At 34.4% G+C, this 13,839-nt stretch overlaps 3 protein-coding genes across 8 annotated transcripts; 2 read left to right on the top strand and 1 right to left on the bottom strand.

The window, feature by feature from the left end:
• The first annotated feature begins 1,111 nt into the window (after positions 1-1,111).
• LOC106765418 (poly(A) polymerase I) lies at positions 1,112-6,890 on the top strand. Of its 6 annotated transcripts, XR_002668950.1 has the most exons (15): positions 1,112-1,327; positions 1,429-1,522; positions 1,615-1,737; positions 2,335-2,432; positions 2,667-2,750; positions 2,893-3,026; positions 3,172-3,244; positions 3,338-3,383; positions 3,479-3,588; positions 3,673-3,780; positions 3,857-3,916; positions 4,469-4,530; positions 4,733-4,777; positions 4,867-5,095; positions 5,492-5,627. XR_002668950.1 is itself a non-coding variant. In XM_014650032.2 (14 exons), exons 1-14 carry the CDS (start codon positions 1,250-1,252, stop codon positions 6,502-6,504), a joined length of 1,587 nt encoding a protein of 528 aa, XP_014505518.1. In that variant the 5' UTR covers positions 1,119-1,249; the 3' UTR covers positions 6,505-6,890. The 6 variants fall into 6 exon arrangements, 4 of the variants coding, with proteins under 4 accessions (XP_014505518.1, XP_014505517.1, XP_022640032.1 ...); XR_002668949.1 differs by having other exon boundaries at positions 4,733-5,095; XM_014650032.2 differs by lacking the exons at positions 4,733-4,777; positions 4,867-5,095 and adding an exon at positions 6,292-6,890 and having other exon boundaries at positions 1,119-1,327; positions 1,624-1,737; positions 5,492-5,804.
• Positions 6,891-7,081: 191 nt separating this feature from the next.
• Positions 7,082-10,067, bottom strand: LOC106765412 (mitochondrial phosphate carrier protein 3, mitochondrial). The gene is made up of 6 exons (XM_014650026.2): positions 9,597-10,067; positions 8,638-8,999; positions 8,446-8,489; positions 8,046-8,260; positions 7,825-7,949; positions 7,082-7,719 (listed from the first exon to the last, which is right to left on the bottom strand). The coding sequence occupies exons 1-6, from the start codon at positions 9,912-9,914 to the stop codon at positions 7,680-7,682; spliced, it is 1,104 nt and encodes a 367-aa protein (XP_014505512.1). The 5' UTR covers positions 9,915-10,067; the 3' UTR covers positions 7,082-7,679.
• A 954-nt stretch (positions 10,068-11,021) lies between these two features.
• On the top strand, positions 11,022-12,316 carry LOC106765413 (acyl carrier protein 1, chloroplastic). The gene is made up of 4 exons (XM_014650027.2): positions 11,022-11,202; positions 11,466-11,561; positions 11,646-11,774; positions 11,959-12,316. The coding sequence occupies exons 1-4, from the start codon at positions 11,128-11,130 to the stop codon at positions 12,130-12,132; spliced, it is 474 nt and encodes a 157-aa protein (XP_014505513.1). The 5' UTR covers positions 11,022-11,127; the 3' UTR covers positions 12,133-12,316.
• The last annotated feature ends 1,523 nt before the right edge of the window (positions 12,317-13,839 follow it).

Below are 13,839 nucleotides of genomic sequence, written 5' to 3'. Positions count from 1 at the left end.
ATTATTTCCTTTAGGTGTTTAACCCAAGTCAAAATTTACCTAACATTTCCCAATATCAAGCAAACCCTAAAATCATGTCATGGGTAGCAACTTCACAACAAGCATTAAGAGAAGGAGTTAAACACTAACAATCAATGAGAGAGGCATATATTCATTCAAAACAAAGGAGTTTACATAATAGTTAAGTGGCTACATCAATCTCCCAACAACAATGAAACTAGCTCTCCATGAATGAGCTTAAGTTTACAACAATGGTGGAAATGGAAGAAGAAAGAAGACCCAAGGATGAAGAAGGATTGTTCCCACAACTCCTAGCTCGCCTCCAAGAGCTCCAAATGAGAGGAATCGTGTTTGGGCAGCAAAAGATACCAAGCCCTCGTGTTTCAGACCTAAATAACTCAGATTCATGCCACATCAGCGTCGTCACCATCAAGCGGTAACACAGTGGTAGCCTTCCAGAGACAAGTGCTCAAGCGGCAGCTCAACGACAGCATCCCAAAACCTTTTGGCTATTTTTTCTTGCTTTCTTTGGGTTCCAGTGCTTTCATTTGATGCATAAACTTCTTCCAACTACTTTAAGTACATAAAAACAAGGATCAGTGATCAAAATATTTCATTAAAGCTTAAACTGCAATCACTTAACAAACTAAGAGAAACCTAGGATTTACAAGGCAAGAGGTTAAGGAAGAGTTGACATTTTCTCTCAATTCATTACTGAAATCATGGTAAAATATGTCTTTATCAGTGCTCATAAATGAAGACTATAACTCTTTACGTAGCCTTTTTCAATTACTTTTATTTTTTAAATTTCAATATTTTTAATTTAGTTTCTCATCAAGTTAAAATATTACTTATGATATGTATATAATTAATCTTTTATAACATTTATGTCTTTAACCATATATTTAAATTAACTGAAACATTTTAATAAATTAGCTAATAAAATATAATGACCATAACACGTATAATTGGACCGGTAATTTTTTTACAATAAGACCAACCCAATTAATTGGGCCGGAAAATCCATTGATGAACCTGGGTTTTTTCTTTTTGCATCGTCCTAGTTGCTTCTAACACCTCTGATTTCAGTGTAATGAAACTCCAATTTATTATTGCGTAGAAACCGCCTACGGTATTGTATGATTGATGAAAAATCCTACAGCTGGTTATCCTTAAACCCCTAAACCCTATCAACAACGTTGGATCCTAATTCACGAAATCTTTAACCTTCTTGGTTCATCCATTCTCCATGGTCATCGCTACATTGAAATTCGCCTGCAAACCCAATCCCCTTCTTCGCTCTGCTCCCTTCCAATGCGTCCGCAAGGTATCACCTTTTTTCTAAAACCTCACCCACCAATCTCATTGTTCTTTATCTTCATCCCCTCTTTCAATTCTCTGTCTCAGTGCTCTTTTTTATTTTCCTAGGTTGTGCCTAAATCTCTCCCTGAGCTTAAGGTAGAGGAATGTAAGGCCTCATCCCGTGGACGAGGCAAGGGGACTAGCGAGCAATTCATATTAGGTTTTTCTTTGTTTCAAATGCTTAATTAGATTTTCCTGTATTGATTTATTGAACCTGGTGGTCCTGAAATCTTCTTTTTGACATGTGTTGAGTTGGTGAAGAAAATAATAGCAATGTCCCGGGATGGAAGAAATTGGATTCCAAAGAGCTTGGACTTCGGAATTCCATGATAACAGTTCCAACCAGGAAGGTTCTGAATGTGCTGAAGAAAAAGGGTTCGTGCTAATCTCACTCCTCACGTAGCTTTCTCAACCTGGGTCTAGTGTGAACGAGAGGAAGAGCGTTTTCTTGATTTTGTCTTTTCATATAAGAGGAAAACAACTTGTTTGCGCATGTGTGTGAGCCGTGATGGGTGCATTCTTTTCTCCGAACATCTTACCTTTCACTTGTATGTTAATGATTTCTTACTTTTTTCACTTAATGGTTGTATCGAATGATTCAAACTGAAAAGAACTGGACTATAGTTCGTTCTTCCTGAACATCTCCCTGACCTGTGCATGATCTATGATATAATTAGAAGCCGCTTACTTATGACTGCGCAAGACATTGTTTGCTCACGCTTTTAACAAGTGTTGGGCATTTTTTTGTAGACGTTGTTTGCTTGATTTATTTTCTGCCTGCGCCGGTTATTCGATTGGAGCTATCCATTTTACCAAGTAACTAATAGGAGTCTGGAAATATTAATCTTTACATTTTGTTATGTTCTTCGTGTTTCTGTGTGCACGCTTTAAGATAAGATTCTGTGGATTCTATGTTTGTGTCTGCAAGGGGAGGGAAGTGCATGACTGATAACCCCCTTTTTCCTCTTGTAGGGTATGATGTATACCTTGTAGGAGGCTGTGTTCGAGATCTTGTGCTAAAGAAAACACCAAAAGACTTTGATATTATAACTTCAGCGGACCTTGGAGAGGTTACCTTTATTTCTACGTTCATTTTCAAATTGTTGACGTGTGTACATGGCAGTTTACTAAACAACTCTGTGGACCAAGAGATAAGTTATTAGTAATTAGAAGGGCAACATGTGCATTCTGTAAAAGCTAATTTATACAATCTCATTTCAATAATTTTAAAATATACATGTCTATATTGAGCTTTGTGTCTTCAGACTTTAACATTGGCTGGTGAACCTTAACTCAATTTGCAGGTGAGGAAAACATTTCCGTGGTGTGCGATAGTTGGCAAAAGGTTCCCAATATGTCATGTTCATATGGATGGTACCATTGTTGAGGTTGGTACATTTCCCTTTTGCTTTAAGCATTTTACATTTTATTTGAACTATCTTCGGTGGGTGATTGCTATAATTTTTCCATAAGGGCAGTTTTCTTTTCATTTGTGCTTTTCATGATAGTTTTATTGTTCTTTCTAATTAGGTTTCAAGTTTTAATACTGCTAGATGGAAGTCGAGTGTATACTTTACTCATGGTATTGAGGCACCTAATAACTGTGATAAGAAGGACTTACTTCGTTGGAGGAATTGTTTGAATCGTGACTTTACAATTAACGGGTTGTGCACTGGTTCTTGCCACATTTAAATGAAATTCTATTCCTTTTTCTCTCTTCATTTGGCCGCAAATCTGTTTTCTGTAACATGACATATCCACTTTGTATACATTGTATCTAGTTAGTTGATCAAAGTCTTGCTCTTTCAGGTTGATGTTTGATCCATATGCCAAAATTGTCTATGATTACATGGGAGGAATGGAAGATATCATAAAAGCTAAAGTATCCGTGGATCTCTTTGATGCTGTTGTTTCTTATATTTTGCCCTTTCTAATCAGAAATTTGAGCTTATGTAACTTAATTTTCTGTGAATAGGTGCGAACAGTGGTTCCTGCAGCTACTTCTTTTCAGGAGGATTGTGGTGAGTTTTCCGTGGAGGGATTAACGATGTTAAAGAAAACTACTTCATTCCCATACACATATGTATGACTGTCTGACTCGATTTGTTTTCTTCAGCCCGCATTTTACGTGCAATTAGAATTGCTGCTCGCTTGGGGTTTAGTATTTCAAGGGAAACGGCTCAATCTATTAAAAATCTTTCATCTTCAGTGTTAAGACTAGATAAGGTATTTAAAGTTATTTTCATGTCTGCATTATTATATGAACATGTAAGAGTATTCTGGCTTACTTAACCCTGTTAATTGTTGTAGAGCAGGCTTCTGATGGAAATCAATTATATGTTGGCTTATGGATCTGGTGAAGCTTCTTTGAGGCTATTATGGAGATTTGGACTTCTAGATTTACTTCTTCCGTTTCAGGCAGATGATGATTCTCTATTTTATTTTCAGAAATTGAGTCATGGAATGCTAGCCTAATTCAGGTTTGATATTACAGGCTGCTTATTTTGTTCGTGGTGGATTTCGAAGACGGGACAAAAGAACCAATTTGCTTTTGGTAACTCCATCCTTCTTTAGAAACTTCAGACTTTATCACATGCAACAATTTAGAATATTTTACTGGCCTTAGTCTAGTGGGAATAGTATACAGTATATAACTTTGCTAAACTTAGAACATGTATCATATTTATCAAGTTGTGCATTAAAAAGTATATCTTTGTTTGGAAACTAATAATCTTTCTTCTTTGTTTTTGTGCATGCTTGCAAATAACAATTATACTCTAGAATGCAGAATTCCTTGTTTCTACTGGTTAAAAATGTTTATTTGTATCAAAACTTGTGTATTCTCATCACCAGACGTTCATTCTTATTCAAATATTTTTGGGGTATGAACGTTAAAGACATCCCATTCCCTTCTAAAAGGAAAAAAGACTTTCAAGTTCTGAACAACTAATGGAAGGGGTTGGATTTTTGTTTTCAATTTGAATGTGGTTTATTAGATTATCTCAGGATAGTTCCATGTGTTACTTGAGTATTAATTTGAGTTGATAGAATCTTAGCATCGCATTTGCACATTTTTTATTGGATCTTCTTGAAATATTTTCTGCAGTCTTTCTTCTACAATGTGGATAAACTTTTGGCACCAAACCGGCCATGTCATAGCAGTTTATGGTAAGATCCGTCAACAGTGTGGTCTATTTATTGCTTTACTTTGTTAGTCATGTGATAAACGTAATGTTTAATGCTGAAAAAACAAGGGAATGACAACATCGTACCTATAAATGAATTTTCTATTTTGATGTTGTCCTAGGAGGGTGTGGCCTTGAAGACATAAATATCAAGTTTAGAACTCTTTTCTCCTTTTCTATTTCAGGGGAAATTTCTCAGAAAGAATGTTATTCTCCTGACTCTTTCCAGAGTTAAGCTCGTAATCTGCATCAGTTTTCTTGTTTTGTGAAAACTTTTCAAGTTATGTAACTATCCCATTGCTTTGTTACATATTTCCAGTGCCTATGGTTGTCATGAATCCTCTATAATATCTTTGCCCAAGATTATTTTTGGCATGTGTCAACGGGGCTTATAACTTGGAGAGAGTTCTAGAGCAATAGGAACACAGTTTTTTTACCTCCTAAAAGGATGTCCAAAGTAGGTCCAAACCCAATATCTCAAACACTACCGTGCTCAAAGAGATCATCTTTGACCATGCCCATAATCATCTATTCCATCTTTTGCTCAGGTGAACCATTCAGCTATTATCGGACTCTTATATTGAGATTATTTCTTAATGCCATTTAGATTAAGTACATGATGAATGGATTTGCACCTATACATGGGAAATGTCTTCTTGTCGTTGATGAGTCTTTTTCATTTTTCTTTCTAATGGAGGTTTTGGTTCTTCAGAAATTTATTTTAAAACTGATACTTTGAGAGCTTTTGATTGAACTCAGCTTTATATATAAACTGTTTGATCACTTTGACATGTCTCTTATAATTATTGGGTTTTTCTCTTCTCTCATATTTCTTCAATTGTTAGAGTAGGTTCTGAAAACTATCTGATAGCATGATTAGAAATCTTTATAGGCTAGCTACTTGTGTCACCAAAGCAAGACTCATAAAGAATCTGTGCTTTCAGGGTTTCTGTCCTAGCATTACACAAGGCGTTGAGTGATAAACCAAGAGATTGCTCTGTCGTTGCTGCATTTAGCCTGGCACTCCATAATGGTGGAAATTTTTCTGAAGCGATAAACATAGCAAGGAGGATAAACAAACCACATGATACCAGATTTCATGAGTTGTTAGATCCTTCAGGTCTGGATGAAGAGGATTTGGAAGGGGAGATTCTGGATCTTGCTGAGTCTGTTAAAGGGTCATTGTTTCAGATGACAAATGAGCATTTGATTTCTGGGGCTTTGGCTGGCTATCCTCAAGCTCCTCATTCAGATCTGGTAAGCATATATATATATATATATATATATATATATATATATATATATATACATCCATATAGATTGTATACATGCTTCTGGATAATGCTACTCAGTAGATGAACTGAACTAGTATAGAAGCCATTCGTTCATCATCCATAAAAAAGAAACTCACTATTTCCCTAAAATAGTACACACACAAATACAAGCATGCAAAGAAACAAAAGATAGAAAGTGTAATCCTTGTATAGCACAATTGACATCAATGTAGTTGTTAAATTAACGAGTAAGAAATTGAATTGTATACTTGGAAAATTAAACTATTTTTGTAATTCCTTGATTGGCAATTGATGACGATGGTAGACAAGTCAATTAAACACGTAAACCAGATACTGGATGCTAATTGGATTATTGCTCAGCAATTTAAGGCTTTCTCTATTTATATTTTGGCTAATTAATCCTGGTTATCATCATTAAATTATACTGTTAATCGTTCACAATTTGACAGGCGCTTATCCCATTAGCAATGTACCTAAAAGCTGTCGACTTTTTTGACTGTGTGAAAGTAAGTACTGGTGAAAAGTTTTTGTCAAAGAAAGGTAGAGAAATTAATTATGAGTACTTAGCTCGTGGAGACCTACAAGAAGTAAGGCATGTGTTTGCAAGGATTGTATTTGATACAGTATATCCACTACACCTAGACCAAAATCAGTCCAAATAAGGCACTGGATTTTCATGAGGCTCGTTTTGAAGTTTTGAGAAATTTGATGCTGGAGTAGGCATTCATTGTCTCAAGTAAAAATCGTTGAATGTAGGAATAATGTGTGGTGAAGCTGCATTTGACAGGGTACTTGCAGGAATTATCATCATTGACTTTGTCATGAGCAAGTGGCAGGCTAAATAGGCAGCGGATAGAAGAGTGACAAACAGTTCCCCCCCGCAAAAAGATTTTTGCGCTTTTCTTTTTGTTCCCAAGTGTCTAATTAATTTTTAGTTTAACAAATATCAACCTTACATTTAGTTGTCTTCATGTGATGTATATATATGACAATTTTAGATTGCCAAATTATTCAGTTGCCAAAAGTTCAGTAATGTTGAATTTATTCATTAAATTGTCATACGTATCTTGTCCTGAAAAACAAAATTGTTGTCAATACCACGAAATTTGGGGTTGACTGATTTTTTTCTGATTGATTTTTGAAGTTTTAGGCATATTGGATTGAAGTGAGAATTCTTGAACTTAGGTGTAAAATTTTCTTTATATCATTCACTATATATCAATCTGTCTATATATTATTATTAGTTAACATTGTTATCTATGTGCTGGTGGTTTTATTTATTTATTTTGGATTAAAGAAGAAACAAAGATGATCGATCATGTAGTTTACGGGCAAATGTTCTAGACACCGCCTTTTTCTTTTGCTACCTTCTATTTATCTTTATTGTAATTGTTTTTGCAAATCCTTTTATATTATAAGAAGTTTAGATGCTGTGGAGTAAAAAGGAGGGGCTCGGCTTTGTAAATAGCATTGCCTCGTAGAATATTCTATGATGGACTCAACCGAGACAATCATAGCCTCTACATCAAGACAACTTTACATTTTTCTTCTTTTCATAAAACGGAACCCATTAAAGCTTCCTTCATTCCTTGAGATATTTGAGTAGAGCTTTTATATTGGACAAGTGTGATCGGAAGTTTAAATTAGGAAAAATAGTTCTACATTCCATAAAACACTAATTGTCATGCCCGTAGAAACAAGATTGTCTCTCTCGTTTTGACAATCGAACTAAGAATCCAATACAATTTGAAGAAAATGAAATGAAGGACAAAATCTAAACATAAATTATTTTTGACAAAAAAAATCTCCTTTCGCATATCTTTAGTATCTCTGCTTTCTACTTAACAGGTGCAGGAGCACTTCCTCCAGTAGTAGGCCTGAAAGGGCAAACAACAAAAAATGTCATTTGACATGGCAGAGAAGGATGTGATAGAAACTAAGGACATATGATGTGATGACATAGTAGGATAGTAGCTACTTACAGTCCTACAAATACTTTAAATGAATCATAGAGTCCCCACTGTGCTCCAGTTAGTGTTCCAATCATAACTATACGAAGAGGAAGGCCACGAGTGAAAAGACCTACCACCCCAATTTTCTTCACAGCCTGTAAATCCAGCAACAGTTAAAAGACAATGAAACATTAGATCACAGAATGTGCTGTGTGATTCTGTTCCTATGTATTTGCTATTTAAGGACTCACATCACCAATAGTGGCTCCCTTGGCATTGTTGAGAAAAGAAACGAGGTTGTCAGCAGGATGTGAGACAACTGCACACAGCACACCTGCTATGTATCCAGCTGCAAAACTCACTCCAAGCTGCTTATTTTTGCTGCACTTCTCCTTCGGGACTGGGATGACGTTTTTGTAGATCATCTCCACAACGGTCTCAAAAGAAGCAAATTTCATCATCGTGTCTGACACGAAACAAAGGGTAATATAAATGAGAATAAAATCAAATAAAGATGAGCATAGCCTATTGGCAGAATGCAACGTAGAATTCCGTAATGCTAGCTTCAAACTTTTGCGTCCCATACAAAATTAATGCCAAGATTATAGACTAATAAACTGCTAAAACAAATATGGAATTATTAAAACTTACATGGAATTTGACGCCCCCAAAGAGGAACTATACCTTTATACAACCTGGATATGAGACAAACTCATCAGATTTGGATTCGAAAACCTAAAACTACTGATACAGAATAGCTACGCTGGACACATCCTATGCAGGTGTCAAATTTGATATATGCGTATTATTCAAAAACCATAGTTAAAAGACCAAAAAGCATACCCAGAAGCACCCTCGGCCTTGATAAACTTGGGCAACCCATCTGATAAACCTCGAGCAAAGCCAGGCTGAGTTTGTACACGAACTTTGACAGCCTCCATAGGGCAAAGGGCAATATCAGCAATGACTTCAGCTGAAGCAGAACCAGCTAGATATATGATCGTTTTGTACTTCACTGCATTCTCGGGTCCTGCAAGGTCTGAGTAATACTTCTTGAAGAATTCATAAAACCCAAACTTGCATGCTCCTTGAGCACTGTACCCCAGCAGAGTAGGCACCCATCCCCTGAAGAAACCTTTAGCACCCTGCTCCTTCAGTAACACTCCAAATCCCGATGTGATGTTCTTGTACTTTACAGGATCAATCTGAAAATAACGTCTAACATTAATTTGTACAACTTTTTCTTTCTGCATTTCTTTGAAAGCATAAAATCTCTGGAACAAAATTTAAGCAACTTATTGCAGAACGTTGAAGATGTAAGTGATGTATGATTGAGGTAGAAAAATGTTGGAAAACAATTATAGTTCATCTGAAACACCATTCTAAGAACATGTTTTGGTTTCTCCCGTGTATTCTCCACACAATTCAATCTTTGTAGAGAGACTAGTCCTTTCAGGTAGACCTAACCCTTGTGGACCTAAAGGAATTCATTTAAGCTGAAACTCTTTCAGCCTATTTGTTCATCTGACTCAAATACCCGAGAGTACAACAACAAAGCCAGTGTAGATGAAAATTGCTACATGGATCACACAGTCTTAACTTGGTTAAAGACCAAGGTTTCACAGATGTTATTTACGAAGAAATTTCTCTTGACGCTGTTTAAGAAAATACAAGCTTCTTATCACTTGGACCAATATTTTTGTTTTCATCCGTGTGATGACATCTTTTGAAATACCATTGGAATGATATGATGGAGAAAACAGTTGAATGAAAGAGAGATCCTGAAAAGGAAAGAAAATAACCTGCATGTTGCACTTGACAAGATCGAGAGGAGTGACAGCCATGTGAGTGAGTCCACAACTGAAGACCCCACCGGCACTGCATGCTGCATAGTAGGCAGGAGAAAACAAGCGGATTTTCTCTTGTGGTGAAAGGATCACAGGACTCTTGGCCCCACCCTGCACTGGCAACGACGAGGATGATGAATACGATGCAATGGAGGATGATGATGGTAGCAATGGCAACCCATGATTGGTGTTATTACTCAAATGGGACTGTATTTTTGATGAGTATAAGAATCCAGGAACAAGAGAGTGGCGAGATTGGTCTGAGGGAGCCATTGAGACCTGACAAGAAAGTTTTTTTTTTTTGTGTTTTTGTGTGACTATGTTTCTGTCAATCGTAAACAGAAGTGGGAAAATAGAATGTTGTTGTCTGAGATGGGCGACAAAGTGGGAGGGTTTGTGGTTAGAAAGTGTGTATGAAGGGTGAAAACGAAGAACAGAAAACGTGAATCATGTGAGTGCGATCCTTTCATTTCCCTTATTTTCGCAGTCTTTTTATACAGAGGCTATTTCTGTTAGCTTTTGACTCTGTAAGCTTTCCATTTTTCATGCAACACTTTCACTCTTCACAGTTATTATATGGAAAATCTTTTTTTTTTTTTACACAGCTTACAATCCACTTTATCTTGTGTCTAGATAAATAACTAAATTATATATTTATTTCATTAAGGAAACTTAAGCATTTCAATTAAAAATAAATAAAATAAAATATACTTTGCCATTGATGTACACACTCATCAAATGAGTTTATCTTATAAACTTAATTATATTCGTTAACTCCTTCTGTTCCCAAACATAAGGTAATAAATTTGGTTTCGAAATATGCATACAGTTGAGCTAAGGGTAAGGCCAAAGAAGCATTGGCTTAAGGGTCCTCCTAAAAATAAATTTATTTATTAATTACCTTTCAAGAAAATAACATCTACTTGATAAATGATATTAATGTATAGAGTTTTGATAATAATAAAAAAAGTTTTTAAAGTTACTAGTAAATACTTGTTTTAAACAAAAAGACTCTTAAAAATTATGTTCTTTTTATAACTATAGTGATGTTATGAATTATTCATCATATTATACAAAAACAATCTCTTACTTGCTAAATATTCAACACTCTCATATAAACATAATGTATTGTATAAATTTACTGTTGTTCTCTTATAAGACATGTAGCATGGAACCTGACTCCAACATGCTACTTGTTTTCATGTTGCCGCTAAATTGGGAAGATGATGATTCAGACAGTATCCAGTAACTGATAACTGCCACCTCAGTTATGGATAGAATCTTATATTAAAGAGCAACCTCAACCACTCCTTCGTTCCCTTCTCTGATTTCATCCACTATACACCAAAAAACATGCTTTACTTTCCAACTAAGCACAAAATACACACAAGTTGCCTCAAATATTCAACACTCTCACTTCATAAACCCAAACCCTATCTCTTATCATTTCCCTCTCTCTGCACCCAAAACCTTACCTTCAGTCACAATGGCAATGGCATCTCTTTCAGCCACTTCTCTCACCTTCCAACCCTCTCTCAACTTCTCTACAGCCTCTACACAGGTTCCAATTCCCACACTCTCTCTTTCCAAAACTTCAATTTCTTACAACTGCTAACAACAAAAGTTATAACATTATAGTTCTATCTCACTCTTTTCAACTCACTTCTTTCATCTTTCATTTGATTATTCTTGTACCTGCTTCAACTTATCCTTTTAGTGATTTTTGAAAAACCCAATTCAAATTTTTGAATATCAATGCAAGTGAAAGTTTGAAAGGTGTATAAAGGAACATGATTTGATTTGGGTGTGGAAATCAACATGCAGGGGTGTTACAAAACTTCAACTTTGGGTGCAGTTTGTGTGGGATGGAACAGGAGAAGCTTCCCTTCTTTGAGATCCTCCCGTTTCCGCATTTGTGCAGTGAGATTTGGTCCCTTCTCAGTATTCTTTCCCTCAAAACTTGCAATTACAGAACTTAAAGTTTGAGTTTTGTGAATTGGGCAGGTGCAGGCACAACCAGAAACAGTAGAGAAGGTGTGTGAAATTGTGAGGAAACAACTTGCTCTGTCCACAGAATCCGAGCTTACCCCAGACACCAAATTTTCAGATCTTGGTGCTGATTCCCTTGACACTGTAAGATACAAAACTTTCATAAAACATTGTTTTCTGCTACATTTGATTCAGAGGCTTTACTTATAATATTTAGCATGAAAAACAAAAGTGTGTTAGTTATTTGTAGGGAAATTTGTTGTCCTTGTGATGTGTCAGTGAAAGAGTTGAATTATAAATAATTGATGTTGTTGTAATGTTGTGGCAGGTGGAAATAGTGATGGGTTTGGAGGACGAGTTTGGCATAAATGTTGAGGAGGATGGTTCTCAGAACATCTCAACAGTTCAAGAAGCAGCTGATTTAATAGAGAAACTGGTTCAAGAGAAAAAAGTGGACCAAAACAATGCAACTGAATCAGCTAAATCAGCTGAATCAGCTTAATCATTTGTTTATTTTTCCTTTGTTATTTTCTTCAACTTCATATTTCGTAGAATTGGTTTGCCCAAAAGCCTTTTATTTTTGTTTCAAATCATAAGCGTCTCATTTGGTTTTGTAGAGAATGATCTTAGGTGATGTTACCTTTTTCTCATATTCAAGTGCTTAATTTTCTTTCTGCTCTTTCAAATTGGAATTTAAACAGCACCATGCTCTTACTTAAATTCTTCAGTCAACAACATTCTTTGTAATGAAAGTATAATTATTGTGTTATTTTTTTTCTGAATATTATTATTCAGAAGATCACATTAGAAATAAAGTAATGTAATTATAATTAGTCAACCAAATTTGTACCGTTGAACCGATAAAACCTTGAATTATTTCATTATTATAGGTTTGGTAATAGTTCAACAAACAGTATTGTGTGGTATTGTTTGTAGAGAAATTATGAGGTGATATTCAACCATCACATTTCTATAGTTTCAATCAACGTTCATGTAACATATTTAGGTTTAATTTGTTTAATTAGAAATGCGCTAGACTTATAATTCATTTTGTTCATTATTATTTTTTTTACTTAATGAATCCGGAATTTTAAAAAAGACTTAATTGAATTTTACTTTTTGATGTTTTGCAACAAAGTACGGGTCTCTCATGTATCAAATTATGGATCATCTTTTTAATAAGTGTCACCTTTCAAAATATGAGAGATTGAATACAAAATGATCCAAAATTTAATAAGTAACATACCTAAATTGTGATACATGATACTTATAAGCAGAATTAACATGAGAAAGTCATAATGAGTCTTTTACAAAAGTAAATAAAGAATCAAAACTTAAAATATAAAAATCAAATTATCAGTTAAGCAAACATATTTATAACTCATAATTAATAGGAGTTATCAACAGGAAAGTGACAAACCATGGATTATAATAATTTAGATTTTTCATAAAAAGTGATTTAAATTATGTTTTACATGAAAATAATAAAATAAGGAGTTAAATATATTTTTAATTTTTGAATTTTGACGTGAAATTCGTATTCATCTCTTTTCAAAATTTTAATATATTTTTCTCAAATTTTAAAAATAAATAAATATATCAATTTTAATAGTATTTGAATTTTTTATACATTATCTATTTCAATGTCATCTAAAAAACATGTTTATCTCATAATTTTCTTTTAAGGATTAAAAATATTATATTCATCCATTTTTTAAATTTGAAAAATAAAATATATCAAAGTTTTAAAAATAATTTTTTTAATTTTAAATAAAAATTTAAAGACTCAAAAACATATTTAACTCTAAATTAAAAATTCAAATTTTTCAATGATAATGAATACTCTTAAAATAAAACATAACATTTTTCACATCACGCAAATACTTTTATATGCTGTGGTGGTATTATGTTGATTAGGTATTTCCTAACTTGTAGCACTTTCATCCATAAACAAGATAAGCAATTTGTCAATAACCCTTATTACATTAAAGATGTTCTGAGCTAATGGCAGGAACTTGGATTAAATATGATGTATTTAGAAGTTATAATGAACAATTTTATTATGGTGGAGGGTGATAGCACCCAGATCATAAAAAGAAGGAAATTGTAATTAAATAGTAAAAGTAGATAAGCTTTTTTTCTCGCTTAGGAAACCAAAAGATTGAACAAAGTAAGAGCAGTTCCTTTTCTACTCTGCAACACATTATCA

Source organism: Vigna radiata, chromosome 7 (assembly GCF_000741045.1).
Source record: "Vigna radiata var. radiata cultivar VC1973A chromosome 7, Vradiata_ver6, whole genome shotgun sequence".
Taxonomy (NCBI): Eukaryota; Viridiplantae; Streptophyta; class Magnoliopsida; order Fabales; family Fabaceae; genus Vigna; species Vigna radiata.
The sequence above is the reverse complement of the archived record's forward strand: the minus strand, read 5'-3'. Positions and strand labels throughout refer to the sequence as shown.

Bases quoted from the DNA above. Each gene is read 5' to 3' on its own strand.
- LOC106765418 (XM_014650031.2), top strand. From the start codon at position 1,250: ATGGTCATCGCTACATTGAAATTCGCCTGCAAACCCAATCCCCTTCTT. The intron at 1,738-2,334 runs GTTCGTGCTAAT...TTCCTCTTGTAG, and splicing joins GAATGTGCTGAAGAAAAAGG to GGTATGATGTATACCTTGTA. The intron at 2,751-2,892 runs GTTGGTACATTT...CTTTCTAATTAG, and splicing joins TGGATGGTACCATTGTTGAG to GTTTCAAGTTTTAATACTGC.
- LOC106765413 (XM_014650027.2), top strand. From the start codon at position 11,128: ATGGCAATGGCATCTCTTTCAGCCACTTCTCTCACCTTCCAACCCTCT. The intron at 11,203-11,465 runs GTTCCAATTCCC...ATCAACATGCAG, and splicing joins TCTCTACAGCCTCTACACAG to GGGTGTTACAAAACTTCAAC. The intron at 11,775-11,958 runs GTAAGATACAAA...ATGTTGTGGCAG, and splicing joins GTGCTGATTCCCTTGACACT to GTGGAAATAGTGATGGGTTT.
- LOC106765412 (XM_014650026.2), bottom strand. From the start codon at position 9,914: ATGGCTCCCTCAGACCAATCTCGCCACTCTCTTGTTCCTGGATTCTTA. The intron at 9,000-9,596 runs GTTATTTTCTTT...CGTTATTTTCAG, and splicing joins TTGTCAAGTGCAACATGCAG to ATTGATCCTGTAAAGTACAA. The intron at 7,950-8,045 runs GTGAGTCCTTAA...CTGGATTTACAG, and splicing joins AGGGAGCCACTATTGGTGAT to GCTGTGAAGAAAATTGGGGT.